General features: G+C 37.3%; 1 protein-coding gene across 2 annotated transcripts; it reads left to right on the top strand.

The window, feature by feature from the left end:
- Positions 1 to 2,586: 2,586 nt before the first annotated feature.
- Positions 2,587 to 12,468, top strand: NRAS (NRAS proto-oncogene, GTPase). Of its 2 annotated transcripts, none has more exons than XM_087720170.1 (6): positions 2,587 to 2,786; positions 5,169 to 5,295; positions 5,759 to 5,937; positions 6,900 to 7,059; positions 7,541 to 7,664; positions 8,323 to 12,468. In XM_087720170.1, the coding sequence occupies exons 1-5, from the start codon at positions 2,725 to 2,727 to the stop codon at positions 7,658 to 7,660; spliced, it is 648 nt and encodes a 215-aa protein (XP_087576296.1). In that variant the 5' UTR covers positions 2,587 to 2,724; the 3' UTR covers positions 7,661 to 7,664; positions 8,323 to 12,468. The 2 variants fall into 2 exon arrangements, with proteins under 2 accessions (XP_087576296.1, XP_013930937.1); XM_014075462.2 differs by lacking the exon at positions 2,587 to 2,786 and adding an exon at positions 2,825 to 2,977.
- The last annotated feature ends 2,484 nt before the right edge of the window (positions 12,469 to 14,952 follow it).

Genomic DNA, 14,952 nt, shown 5'->3' with positions numbered 1-14,952 from the left:
TACATATTTAGTGATAAGTGTATTAAAGGTAGTCTCTGGTCAACCAACAGTTATTTGGAACTTGAAACTATCATTAAACAATGCAGTCATAAAATATTATGTCATGTGACCACACTGATTCCAGCAATTCTGGTAGTTCCAGTTGCTGACATTGACACATGGTTTTTAGCTGCAATATCACAATCACCATTTGGAACTTCTTGCCAGCTTCCCTGTTGATCTTTCTTGTCGGAAACAGGCAGTGAGGGCTGCAAATGGTAATCACATACCTGGAATGCTGCAATGTAATTGCAAGCAGGTTGCCAAGCACCTGGATTATGAACACGCAACTGCAAGGATCCAGCAATGGTGGCAAGCGTGAGGACCAATCCTAAATCTCATTCAGCACTGCTATAACTGGTCGCTAAATAAGTGGTCCTTCCACAAAGACTACCCGTACACAACCAACAAAGCACACCTTTGTCTTCCTCCTTATTCACTGTTGAATTACAGAAAACATTCTGAAATTCAAGCCTCGTTAGTGTTATACACACACTGTCACACATTTCTCCATGACCTGAAGGGGGAAAAGCCCCTAAACTATACCACGCGAAATAAAGCAACATTCATCTTCCCAAATATTGATCATTGTCCTTTTGTTCCCTTTCAATGTAACATATATAACAAACAAATCCAGCTATAATTTTTACATATATCCTTTTATATATATACCCTAATTGTGATGGAATGTAGTAGTATGGATATTACAAGATTATTAAGGTTCAGTCCAGAGGATTAAGACCACTCAGTCCATATATTTGGTGAGAATGAGGATGAAGACAGCTCCTCCATAATAGTTCTGATATCGCCTGATGCCAATAATGGAGTACTGCAGTTTGGCAAGATTCTGTCTAGGTGTGGAACAATAAAGGAATTGCTTGGAATAATCATATGTCTTTCTTGGTTTGCGGGCCTTGATACCATCTTTCTTTTAGGGCAAAAAAACACTTTTTTCAAATCACGGCATAGGATAAAGTTTTTACACATACATTAAATAAACTTCACAACTATTATTAGTACTGAAATCATTTATTTCAATTTCATCTTCAACATTCCCATTATTTGATTTACTTAAAAGTGCCATCAAGTTGATGCTGATTTTTAGTAACCATATAGATATTCTCCAAAAGGATCATGTCAACAGCCTGGTCCTTCAGGGCTTCAAATGGTGCACCCATTGCTACTTGTAACTGAGTCCATCCATCCTCCCAGTTGTCCTCTCTTTCTTGCCACCTTTCCCAATATTATGAATTTCCCGAGAGAGGTAAGTCTTTGAATAACGACTCCAAAGAATAACCCCATTTGTGCCTTACGGGTTGATATATTTGATACTCCTTGATTTGTTTTCTTAGCTATCCATGCTGTTCTCAGGAGTATTTTCTACTGTTCAAAAGTATCAATAATTATTCTCTTGTTGAAAGCCCAACTTCTAGAGTGTCATAGGGAAACCATTCCCTGCACAATTCTGGTCTTTGTAGCTATAGACACAGCTATAGAGTATCTTTGCACGAATTCATTGCTATGCTACCAAGGAATAGACTGTAGTGTATTTCATGACTGATAGATCCTTAAGTGTTAATAGCTTATCCCCAAAAAGAGATGCTATCCGCCACTTTAGTATCCTCATTGCTAATTCTAAGGCTGGTTGCTGCAGACATTCATTTTCTTGTATCTAGTCTTAGCCCCACTTTTCACTGTGCTCCTTGACTTTTATTATAATTTGAGCAGATCATTAGCATTTTTAGAGACCAGACCATTGTCATTAGAATAAAGCAGGTTATTGATGTTTTTCAAATTTTAAAATTACACTGATCTTTCAATCCAGATTCAATATATATTCTGCATATGGATTGAATAAATAGGGCAGGATTACAAGATCATACCATAGTATACTCTTGTCTTGTGGTTTCCTAAGCACAGAATTGATCCATTTTTCATTTCATTTGCTCATTCTTTCTCTACCATTTCATCTTTTCCATGTGCCATAATCTTCACCAGATGGGTTGCCAATAGCCTTCATTGCATAACACACTGCATAGCCTAGACTACTGGCCTTAGTTGTACCTGTCTGCTATATGGAATATTCCCTGCTAAAGAAAAGGAAATATTACGAGTCAATTTCACCACCTTTCGGCCAGTATACTACAAGCACAAGCAATGCCTAGTTTTAACTCAGGCATCATCACACTTTTCTTTACAACCTAAGAACTGTAACACTATCCGGCAAACGAACACGCGATTGCCAAAATCCCATGAGCTCCGATGTACGTGCGGTGCATTTACACACTCAGAACTCACTCCTCGGACTTTATTGAATTCAGTTTCATGGGCAACGGACTGATCCACAGTAAGATGACTCCATAATCTTTGCATTGTACCTCCAAATGTGATGTTCCGGCCAATTAGGCATTCTAGCCAGGCACGTGGAGCAGCCTGGGGAACTGTGCCATAAGTTCTTGGAAGACAACAGGGGAACCTTTAACCGGAGACCAGAAAAACTTTTTTTCTAAGCCTGTTCTCAGGAATATACCCCTAACCTCTCCAGTTTGGATAGCGAGTCCTAAGCCTTCGTATAGTCAGTGAATTGCTTCAGACCGCAGGCGACGATGCTGCCTTTATAAAACCAAAGCCAGACTCCAGCATTCTCCAAGTACAGCTCTCTTCCGAGACGTCCGGCGCCGGTTGATGACGTCATCGCTGTGCTACGTCGGAAGGGCGTTCCAGCGACCGCGAAGCCTGGAAGTGAAGTAAGTGGAGGTTCATACTTAACTTGCCAGCCGTTGGGCAGGGAGGGTGGAAGGAGGGAGGGTCCTCTCTTTGAAGTCCTTTCTCTCCAAGTCTGGGGTGGGAGAAAGCGTGGAAACGGCGCACCCCGCTAAGGAGAGACCGCGGTCTCTCGTCGATCCCCACCCGCTGTTGAGAGGCGCTGCCTTGGAAGGTATTTGCTATCCCCAGAGTTGGGTGTGTCAGTTGCTCCCGCTCGAATCCCGTCTCCCCGTCCTCGACGGTGCCCGATGGGCTTGACGCCCCTTCAGGAGAGCCTTTCCTTCCTCTAAGGGCAGGACGTTCAATTCAGCTTCCTGGGGAGGGTGGGGCAAGCGGAAGGGGTGGTGGTGGTCCTGCGAGGGTCATTATTCCCTGACTGGGACCTTAAGGGCTTAGTGTAGCCTTAGCAGCTACCAGGAGCTGGTCGGTAAGGCTGGCTGGTGCTCTGTTTAGTTCACACCACGGCATCAGCCTTCATTAACTATGGTTTATAGAGCAAACTGTAGCTGACATGATTCTCAATAATAAGCTGTGGTTTTACAAGCCATTGTGGCTAGGTTGATAGACAGCCCCAAGGTAAAATACGGTTTGCCTTTTAACGTTCCTTGTCTTATTAAGGAAACGGGATTTCCTGTCTGGGTGACAATCCTACAATGTATATGAGATTGATAATTTACACAAGGCTGCTGAAAAAATTTCTTTCTTTGCAGAATATGAATTTGAATCCTTTTGCCATCAGTGCAATCTGATATGTGTATACTGCCCAGAGTCACTTTGGTGAGATGGGCGGTGTAGACGTTATGTTATAATATCTTAGGTTCAATACAAAGTACGCTACTCATTTACATACTTATTTAGAAGGAAGGCTAGCAACGTATTTGGTATCTCTTACGGTTAAGAATTGGGTTCAGATCAATTGTTCATGTTAGCTTTCTGTGTTTAGGTTACATCCAATGACAGAAATATTTTTCCTCGGATGCATATTAAAATTTTGCAAATGCAGTTTTGAAAAGCAAATTTGTTTTGATTGAGAGTTTTATGTAAAAGTAACTTGATATAGTTAATGACAGTCTGAGTAGCTCGGGTAGACAGAGGATAATTTATTTTCCTGGACTTCGGATCTGAAGTTAAGACATTATATTAGTGCTAGGTGAGAGAGAGAGAGAGGAGATAGATAGATAGATAGATAGATAGATAGATAGATAGATAGATAGATAGATAGATAGATAGATATCTTCATGTGGTAATACCTGGTTAGGGAAGATGGGATTGATTGGATTGAGTAGTTGGATGACTTTGATGAAGAGAGAAAGTCCTAAAATCTTGAATAAGGTGGTGGTATATACATGAATAAACAAAAAGAAGCTGTCCCAGAAATTTAGGACAAGTGCTGCCCCCATTTGGAGAACTCTGGAACATCTTGAGGAAATGGGATAAGATCACAGCCCTGGATTTACTGCTGAAATGGTTTTCCTAATAGGAATTTAATTGCCAGGAGACCTATAGGAAGTATGTGTCATAATATCAAAAGCAGCTTTTGATATTGACCATCGCTTGAATTGATTCAAGTTTGGGCATTTGGGACACAATTTTTTTAAAATCCTGCTTTGCAGGATCTGCCCAGGAAGTGACAAGGTACTTCTAACTTCTTCATGAAACTTGTGCCATGTAGTCCTGAGGAATACTGTTCTGCATTCTAAACTTTTAAACATCCACATTAGAAATGGACAATCCCTTAACAATGTGATCCTTATTTTTCTTTGTTTTTCTTTTTGATTGAAGCTTTTTGCTTCCATTCTTCTGCATGATTCTATAAAACAAAAATCTTGCATCCCTGTAAATAAATCATTTTGCATTGAATCTTGATGAGATAATTTGGGGGTGCTACAATACAGCCTGTAGACTGCGTATTTTCCATATTTGTCCTAAAAGAATGGAAGATCTGGATATGTAGATTAATCCTTTTTTTAGTCTAGTCTATCCAAGAAATGTGCCAGTGCCAATTAAGAGAAAGAGAGAGAATAATACAAATTGCAAAGATAAGAGATTAAGAAAATAAGAGCTGAGATGAGATTTTTGTTGTATTTTAAGAGAAGGTGATGATTGCTAAAATTGTTTATACTTGTGATAAAGTGGTCATTGTTACTAACATGATGGGATAAGTCAATTGTGTTTTATTTTCCTAATTGTATTGTTCCTAATTACTTTTTAAAAAAATGTAACATTGAAGTATATTTTATTTATCAAATTTATATGCCACTTCTTTTCTGCCTCTTTCAAGGCAGTATACATTCTTGTTACATGGGCTATTTTAATGGAGGGTGATTTGTACATAGAATAATATATATTTGTGTTACCAACAGGGTCCTGAGGAAGGCAATGACTGAGTACAAACTGGTGGTAGTAGGAGCTGGGGGTGTTGGGAAAAGTGCCCTGACCATCCAGCTTATTCAGAATCACTTCGTAGATGAATATGATCCTACTATTGAGGTAAGGCTTTGAGAGTATTAACATCTTAGCATACTAAATGTGTTTATGTCCTTTTCATTCTCTTTATGGAAGCTGTCCTTGGTACTTAAACATTTTGTTTTATCACTTTTTGCTGTCAATCACTGGTCTCTGATATTTATTTTCACTGCCTTGAAAAATTAATTGGAAGAGACTTGTTAAGGAAGCATGCAGCAGAATATATTGTAGGATCAAAGTAAGGATGAACAATCAAACAGAGAGCCATATTAGGTTTTGATGTTATAAGCCAAAAGAAGCTGAAGTGATGTAAAATAAAACATAATGGGGGGAAATTAAATATGAATATGATGTTTAATTAGATTACTGAATTTTTAAAATTTAAGATATTATGGCTCTCTACCCTTTTATAATTTCAAGAATAGTTTTGCTCATTAACATTGAATGATTGCATATTTACTTTTTAAACTGCATTGATTTTCCAAAGGATTCTTACCGCAAACAAGTTGTTATTGATGGAGAGACTTGTTTGCTAGACATCCTGGATACAGCAGGACAGGAGGAATATAGTGCCATGAGGGACCAATATATGAGAACTGGGGAAGGCTTTCTTTGTGTGTTTGCCATTAACAACAGCAAATCATTTGCAGATATAAATCTTTACAGGTAAGTTCTCCTTATCAGTGACAAGAGATAAGATCGAGTGGTACATTGTCAACTAGCCATCATAGTTTTAAAAGCAAGATGATTAGTCAGGCAATGATTAGTGACTGCTGAGATATTTTACTTAATATTGAATATCAGTGCCAAATGCAACTTTGAAAATGTAGTGGATATTAGTTATGGTAGATTAAGAACATCTGGTTCCTGAATGGATTATGTCCCCAACCTTGGTGACCTGGCATAGATGGGGGCATGTGAGTGGTAAGCGCACATACATGTGCACAGCTGCATTGGTACAAGTGGGCCTGTACATGCTCCGCTGGTGCTAATGGAGTTTTGTGTGCAAGCTGCACGCATGAAACTCCACTTGTAAGCGGTAGGCACTTGTGTTCATGCACAAAGTTCCACTCATGCAAGTGGAAGGCGCTTGAGCAGAGAGTGCTCACATTCAAAGCTCTATTTCACCCTGAGTGGAGCATGCACGTGCGCTTTCCCGCCACTTGTGCAAGTGGAGCTTCGTGCATGCACTTGCCCATTGTTTGTGCAGCCCGGTTTAGAATAGGCCCCGGCCCAGGGGTTGGATTAGAAAATATTTATATATGAAGTTAATCATAAGGATATCTTTTCAACCTCAGTGTTTTACTAGCATAGTAGCAAGTACATTTGATTTTATTTCTATCCCCTTTTATTGAAAAAATAATGCAATATAATGTTAGATTTAATTCCCTCAACAGAGGGTATTCATTTGGCAGAATAATTCCCTCAGGATTGCAAGTCTTTTCATTAGTCAGAGGCAGGTATCAATTTAATCTTGAGTGGGCTTGAGTGGGCTGTTCATCAGTGACAGCAGAAACAGTGTCAGAAAAAAGCACATAAAGTATTTGTTCACACTCACATCAACATATCCCATCATATCTTTCCCAAGAAAGATTCATTTTCTTTTTTCCTATTGTATCTTTCCCTAGAGAGCAAATTAAAAGAGTGAAAGATTCAGAAGATGTACCAATGGTATTAGTGGGAAACAAATGTGATTTACCAACAAGAACAGTAGACACCAAACAGGCTCACGAAGTAGCAAAGAGCTATGGCATTCCATTCATTGAGACATCTGCCAAAACAAGACAGGTAATGAATTCTTGTATTTCTGCTTGTATCTTAAGAAAATAGCTAGAGGAGTTGTTAGGTATATGGATAAATCCGATTGAAAAGGAAGACATAACATTAAAAGCTATGGGTAGGAGTAGCCATCTTGTAGGCTATTTCAGTTTTTAATTTCTAAGAGCCACACTGTCTAGTCCTGTTTGCATATTTATATTAATTACTAATATAGTAGCTGAATTTTGAAGAAGTGCAGTCCATTTCCCTAAATATTTTATTTTACTTAATAAGTTCTTATGCATTTAGGTTTTCTTTACTTTTAATTGTGAATAGCTGTGTAAGAAACAGTTTATGTTTGGGATGCAAAATCCTAGTTCTTTAAAAATAAAGGCAGATTCTTTAATTAAGAACATTAAATTCAGCACAGAGTTTTTCAGGATGAATATGAGAAAATGAAGTATAGGAAATAATTTACTTGCTTACTACCATATGTTTCTCAACTTTTCAGGGTGTTGAAGATGCTTTTTATACATTGGTTAGAGAAATCCGTCAGTATCGAATGAAAAGGCTCAACAGTAATGAAGATGGGAATCAAGGCTGCATGGGGTTGTCATGTCTTGTGATGTGATGAGGTAGGATTAGATTAGTTGATGGCTTATGTTTGACAAATATGGTACAGCAGTATTTCTCAACTGTGGTAACTTTAAGATCTGTGGACTTCAGCTCCAGAATTCCACAACCAGCAGATTCTGGGAGTTGAAGTCTGCAAATCTTAAAGTCACCAACATTGAGAAACACTGAGGTATGATATAACATTTTTGAACTATTAGATATTTTGAAGACAATTTGAAATGTATATCTTTTTCTGTCGTCAAACTGATAAGACCCTGGATATGCCTCTACAAAGCTCATTTACATTAAAGGATTTAGCAAAAAGTACTTGGTACTTTCATCATTACTGGTAGAGAATGTTGCTTTATTATGTTGCAGATCAAGTGAAGTTGATGCAATTGGTACCAAGTCTCTGCATTATATTTTATAAACACGAAAGTTCTAGCAGTTTGGATAGAATACTCCTGATGATAAGACATGTGTGCTTGTAAACCTACTGGCCTCTGGAAATTCATTTGCCTGTACTTTATATTGTCTTGCACCAATTCAGTGTCTGGAAATCAGAATTAAATGTGTAGGTCTTCTTGTATTTTGGAGCGACATTCTGAGACAAATCTGTGCTAATAATATTTTATTTCTAATAGAACAGAACTAACCAAAGACATTTATCTATTTCAGCTGCCTTTGAATCATCCATCCAAGTTCAAAGTTGAATCTTAATTCCACTGTGTTGCATTTCATGACGATGCCTTGGCCAGTATCATGCAAGTTTCCAATTGATCAATGCTAAAACATTCTATCAGCACCAGAAGATACTGTTTCTGAACATCTACCTCTTTGCTCAGTTGAGCATGCAAAGAAAATCTCATATGTTTTGTGTGGGATATTTCATTTTCTTTTCTGGGTAGGTTCAAACAGAGAAACTTATTATATAGGAACTATAAAGGCCAAGTGCCTTGAAAGAAATAACATCTCATTTTCTGGAAAGAAGGCTGGAATGAATTGTGATCATGCTGTTCCGAAAAAGCCATTGCATAGCATTGTATGGTAACATTATGTTTGATTTCCTGTACACCATTTTAAACCAGGATAATATTTCCTATACTATGTACTTAAATATTCCTATTGTACATTAGGTTAATCACATGTAGTCTAACCTCTTTAATTCTGGCCTTTTTATAACAAAAGTAAAATTATTGGATTATCAAGTGCCTCTTTACAAAGGCAAGCTAGACCTTAAGCCTTATCATGCTGGTTGCAACTCTGGTTCCTAGCTGACCCATCCTGAATGTTTAAAGCTGACTCAGTTCATTGGTCTGTGTTAACCCAGTGTTATCTATGCTTGACTTTATTGTCTTATCCTTTTAGTTGGGCTGTCCAATGAACTGTATATGGAACAGAAGATAATTACTAGCCTTGCGCTTTGTTGTCAGAGTTCCTCACATCATTGGTTGAAAAGCACTTTGAGATTAAGATTCTCCAGAGGAAACAGCAGTCAATTGCTATTTTCCGGTTTTAAATATAATACATTCCATTTATCTTGTGCTTGAAGGTACTGGTGTTTTCATCAGGACCACTTATTAGCTGTGGATACTGTCAACAGCTGTTACTCCATTATCAGTCATAATACATGGCTGTGTGAAGTTTGTGTAGAAAAAAAAATCTGTTTTATCCCAGCTATTTCTGCACTTCTATTTTTAGTTAAACTTATTTACTCCTTTGATACCTTTGCAAAGCACAGTGTCCTTAGGCTTACTAGTGAAGAAATGTATTTAGGGAATTAACTTCATTGGCATTATTTGTTTTGAAAGCTCTCTCCAGGCTACTGCTGTGCAGTGAAACTAGAGGTGAAGAGCTAGGGCAAAATGGAACTAGAGGAGTAGAGGGTGAATTTAATTTTCCTGCTGCTTAATAGTAGGATTAAACCAATACTGTACATTTATTCTTACAAAATATGGAGCTGGATTCCTCAATAGCCTCCATGCCTCTATCATGAAAGAAAAGGAGTTGTGAGTTTTCCTCTCTCTAATGCTGAACAGTAGTTGATTTGGATTACTATTTATATGATGTATCCAAAATCTGGTCCTGAATCCCTTGTATATGTATCATCTCACTTTCAAGTGAACTGCCTTCACTGAAAGTAGATGCTTAAAATGGTGTTAGGTGATATAAAAGCTGTCTGTGTGATTGTTTTACATATCTGATTGATGTGGTTATGTTTATTGAAGCACAGAAATGAGTTTGTGGTCATTAAGTGGTTTACTGGTTTACAATATTGCCATTTTACTGCATAAATTCTAAGTTGGATAGAAAACCACTATCCAACTTAATCCAAACTGTCTAATCACCAAGTAAGAAAGTTGGCATATTATTTCCTAAATATATAACTTAATGGATCATTTCAGGTATACTTGATCTGAAGCTAATTTCATACAGCATTACATAGAACCAAACAATAACGTGTTGATATGCTTTACTGCTGGCTAATGTGTTAATATTAAACCAAGCATGAGGACCCAATGAGGACCCAGACTGTGGGGGCAATATGCTGACTCTGTAAACGGCTTAGAGAGGGCTGAAAGCCCTATGAAGCGGTATATAAGTCTAACTGCTATTGCTATTGCTAAGCAAAACAGAGCTCATTTTCTGGAGAAACTCATGCCATCTTAGCAATAAATTGATACTGTTTAAAGTCCCTTTGCATGTTGCTCAATGCTACATAGCATTCAGGTTTTTTTTAGTGTTATTCCTTTGTTCTGTGGTAGATATATGACATATTCACTGGTGAAGATAGGAGTTTTGCTTAATTTCTGTAAGTCGTGTAAATTACAGGAGTACTACTGCAGAACATGGGACTGCCTAAGTAGAAGTACAACAAATTGTTGGGCTTAAAAGAATTATTGAGAAATCACACTTCTTGATTAGCATTTGCAGTTTGGAAATTGTAATTACAGGAGCCTGAATATAAAATGTCATTTTTGGCTCAGTGTTCTGCATGTTTGTCAATGAATCTGAGAAGCACATAGTAATATATTGGTAATTTTTCCATCTGAGGTTCACTTGTATTAAATGATGTTTCATCACGAGTGAGACATAGGTTAATTAAGAAGCAGTTTGTAGAATGAAGTAGGTAAAATCAGCTAATTTGGGTGACGGAAGCAATTTACAAGCACCGGTTTGCTTCAGTGTGTAAAAAAACATTTAATTAAAAGTTGGTAACATTTGTAATTCTTGTCTTCTTTAATTCTTGAAATTTCCTCCACTTACCATACATTTGTATTATAGGCAGATGATGTTGTAGTGGCTAACCTGGGCCACAACAATACATTATTCATGAGTGGTCGTCTATCTTCTCCAGATCACTGTTTGTCTTTTTCTTTAGTGCTAAGTAAAAAATGAATTCAGTGAAGAACATTTGAAAAAACACAGCAGTGACAAATATGAAGCCTAAATCTCATGTACGCATAGTCCTTGACTTATAGCCACAATTGAGCCCAAAATTTCTATTGCTAAGCAAGGCAGTTAAGAGAGTCATAAAGTCACTTTTTTCAGTTCCAGTGTAACTTTGAACAGTCACCTACAACCAGTCACTAAATGAATGGTTGTAAATTGAGGACTATCTATATTATGAAATTTAAGAAAGCAAGCACACAGATTATTTATATAGAATTGTTGCTCACAAATTATCATGAACAGATGTATAACTAAAATAAATGCATAGTCTTGAATAAGAGTATGGTACATGCTGATAGTGTCTGTTGGTTGCAGATTTAAAAAGTAGTGTTTTAAAATAACTTTTACAACCATGTTCCTCAGCTGATCAGGAATATCTTTGTTGTTATTTTAGAAAATAATCTCACTGATTCATGTAAATCTGCAGAAGCCTTTTCCAAAACAAGTTAGTTTTTTTGTTTGCTCTGCTCATAACATTAAAACTTAGATATGAAAAAAAAATATTGCAAGCTGGGCTTCCAGTTAAAGGTCCTTGTTTTCTTCTAACTGTAATAATGATGTTAAAATTACACTAATAATTTGTTGTAGGTGCCATATATATTAGTTTTACTGGACTGTTGAACAGAAAACCAGATTACAGTGTTTAATCTGCTTAATATTTTTAAACATTTTCCATTACTAAAAGGATATAGCAGGATAAATAATATGCAAACCTAGACAAAATATTGGTCCTTTTTAAAGGAAACGGTTTCCTTCACAGGATAAATGATATCTGTAAGTTGCCTGCTGTGCCATGTATGGATTGTCTTGTTTAATGTTTCAGAATGTTTAATATAGTGTTTCAGAAATATTTGGGCCGATATGAAAATGTAATTGATCCACTGAATCTTATGGTCAATTTCTTGTGTTACCTGCTGTCTGTGATTTTTTTTTAAAAAACCTATATTGATCTCTAAACTTTGGTAAGATACATTTGGACTGTTTGAAAACAAAAGTGCCTTTGTTGCCTAATAAATTTGAATTCCTGGAAATATATGTACAATTAGAAATTCCCAACCACAGCAAGTGACAGCAATTTGCCAATTTTGGCTGATTTTAGAAAAGCTTAAGCAGGGTTGAATGGAATTAGTATCACAAGACTATTTAGACAAAAAATCTAACCAACCATTCCCCTTTCACCCACTTTCATACTATTGCCATATAGCCATCAGGAGTCAAACTTCACTAGAGAGACTTTAAAAATTCAATCTTTTTTATGTGTGTATAAAATGTCATTGTGTATTGCTACTACCTTACTCATCTATCATAATATATGATAGCACCTAGACATAGTTAGGCTTTATTTTCCATGGACAAAACAAGAATGAATGGCAGGATGCTGTTTATATTACTGAAGATCATCATTGATAAAACATTGAAGTCAAAATTCTGATAATTCAGAGGCAGCTAAAAATAATTCTTAACTTCTGGAGCTGATATTCTCTCAATTTATATTTATTTGGATAACAAAGTGACTTATTTTAAGAATGCTGTAATATTTGCTGTAACACCTGATTTCACTTTTAATTACGCTTATTTTTAGGTCTCATATAGCTGAATACAACAGTTAATATGGGACAATAGATGCTGTGTGGATTTTAAAAAAAGGGCCATGCTTCCATTGTATGGTATTTCATGAACTTACTCTCTGGATTTCCAGACCACTAAATGTTAAAGGTTGACATATTGTCAAAGCACTAAGTCTAATTCCATTGTAATGTAATCATTTTGAATGTGTTTAAGCAAACACTGTTTTTCCCCCTAAATATATATAAATATTTCTTTAGCGTGTTTGTTCAGTAATTGGGTCAGAAACAACATCCCCTACTTTTTATCGTGAAATATGGATAATTCATAATTACCAGAACCTGTAACTATTACAAGGTGAATCCTTCTCAAATGGCTGATCCACCTTCAAAACACCTGGAGATCATTGAATAATTACAGTACATTTTAGCCTGGTCAGATCCTTAGATTGTTCCATAAAGCATCCCAAGTCTTGTGGTCAGTCACAGACCTTTAGCTAAATGTTTAGAAACTTAAAAAATATTTTGTTGGTATTGTAGAATGTCAGAAATCTACATTTTTGTCAAAAAAGAAAAAACATGTTCCACTTCTTCTATTTTTTTCCTTTTCTAAATTACATTTTGTAGTATAGGTGAATTTCAGATTCTTCTTCCTTAAAAAATTAATGGAAATTTCAGAACAACTCATTGACCACATGAGAAAGTTATATGCAGGTCAAGAACCACAGTATGCTAGAATAACAGAGTTGGAAGGGACCTTGAAGGTCTTCTAGTCCAACCCCCTGCTTAGGCAAGAAACCCTACAGCACTTCAGACAAATGGATATCCAACATCTTAAAAACTTCCAGTGTTTGGGCATTCACAACTTCTGGAGGCAAGTTGTTCCACTGATTAATTGTTCTAACTGTCAGGAAATTTTTCCTTAGTTCTAAGTTGCTTCTCTCCTTGATTAGTTTTCACCCATTGCTTCTTGTTCTGCCCTCAGGTGCCTTAGAAAATAGTTTGACTCCCTCTTCTTTGTGGCAGCCCCTGAGATACTGGAACACTGCTATCATGTCTCCCCTAGTCCTTCTTTTCATTAAACTAGACATACCAAGTTCCTGCAACCGTTCTTCATATGTTTTAGCCTCCAGTCCCCTAATCATCTTTGTTGCTCTTCTCTGCACTCTTTCTAGAGTCTCCACATCTTTTCTACATCGTGGCGACCAAAACTGGATGTAGTATTCCAAGTGTGGCTATTAAATACTCCTTCCTCCTCCCACAAAAAACATCCTGTGAAATGATTTGGGCTGAGAGAGAGCGATTGACCCAGGTTATTCATCCAGCTTTCATGTTGAAAAAAGTGGAAGGTATAAGATGACAGCCAGCAGCAAGACGAAGGGCTTCAGTTACAATGGAAATGAGTGTACCATTGGAAGCACTAATATCAAAAAACTGCTTACTAACTAAAAAACTACTCACACTAAGTGAATAGTAACACTGAGTGTTCCACTATTAAAGTAACAACCCAAACTCCCACAAAAGGAGCTGTGTAAGAATAGTATTCAGATGAACGGAAACAACTGTAGTAACCAAGAACAGACAAAGAAATCTGACTGCTATGCATCTTCCAACAAAATGGATACTTATACAACTTTATCAAAAAAGGCCTAGTATTTACTGTATTTTTCAATCTATAAGATGCACTTCCCCCACCCAAAAAAGTGGGTGGAAATGTCTGTGTGTCTTATAGATCAAATGTTGCCTCCTAGCAGTGAACAGCCTGGTGAGCTTCAACACAGTCTGATTTAGCAAGAGCAGCTGATTGGCTGTTGGATCTGCCTCTGGAATACCACCAATCAGCTGTTCCAGGGAACCTGGAACCGGTCGAAAATGGGGTACGCGGAGGCCAAAAACGGGACATGCGGAGGCCGAAAAAGGGGCACGGAGGTGGTGATAGTGGTAAAGGGCGACCGGCGATGGGTGGCGGCGATCCCTGCACCTGGAACAACTGATAGGTGGTATTCTGGGACGCAGATCCAACTACTAATCAGCTGCTTGTGCTAAATCAGGCTGATCAGACTGTTTGCTGCAAGGGGGCAAATTGCTGGGAGGCAGAGGCATCTTATAATCTGGAGTATTTTATAGTCTGAAAAATACAGTATTTATTTTCTGTAGGCAACTGGACTTTCTTGTTTTTTCTTTAAAGACGTCTATGTACATGTACATATGCACACACACATATTCTTGAAGCACTTGGAAGTAATCCATGTCCTCAGGGTTACCTGAGTAGTACTCCTGGTTCCTGTAG

Source organism: Thamnophis sirtalis, unplaced genomic scaffold (genome assembly GCF_051295495.1).
Source record: "Thamnophis sirtalis isolate CommonGarterSnake01/CBP01778 unplaced genomic scaffold, rThaSir2_p1.2 scaffold_7, whole genome shotgun sequence".
NCBI classification, from domain to species: Eukaryota; Metazoa; Chordata; class Lepidosauria; order Squamata; family Natricidae; genus Thamnophis; species Thamnophis sirtalis.
Note: the sequence above shows the minus strand (reverse complement) of the source record. Positions and strands in the feature narration are given on the sequence as shown.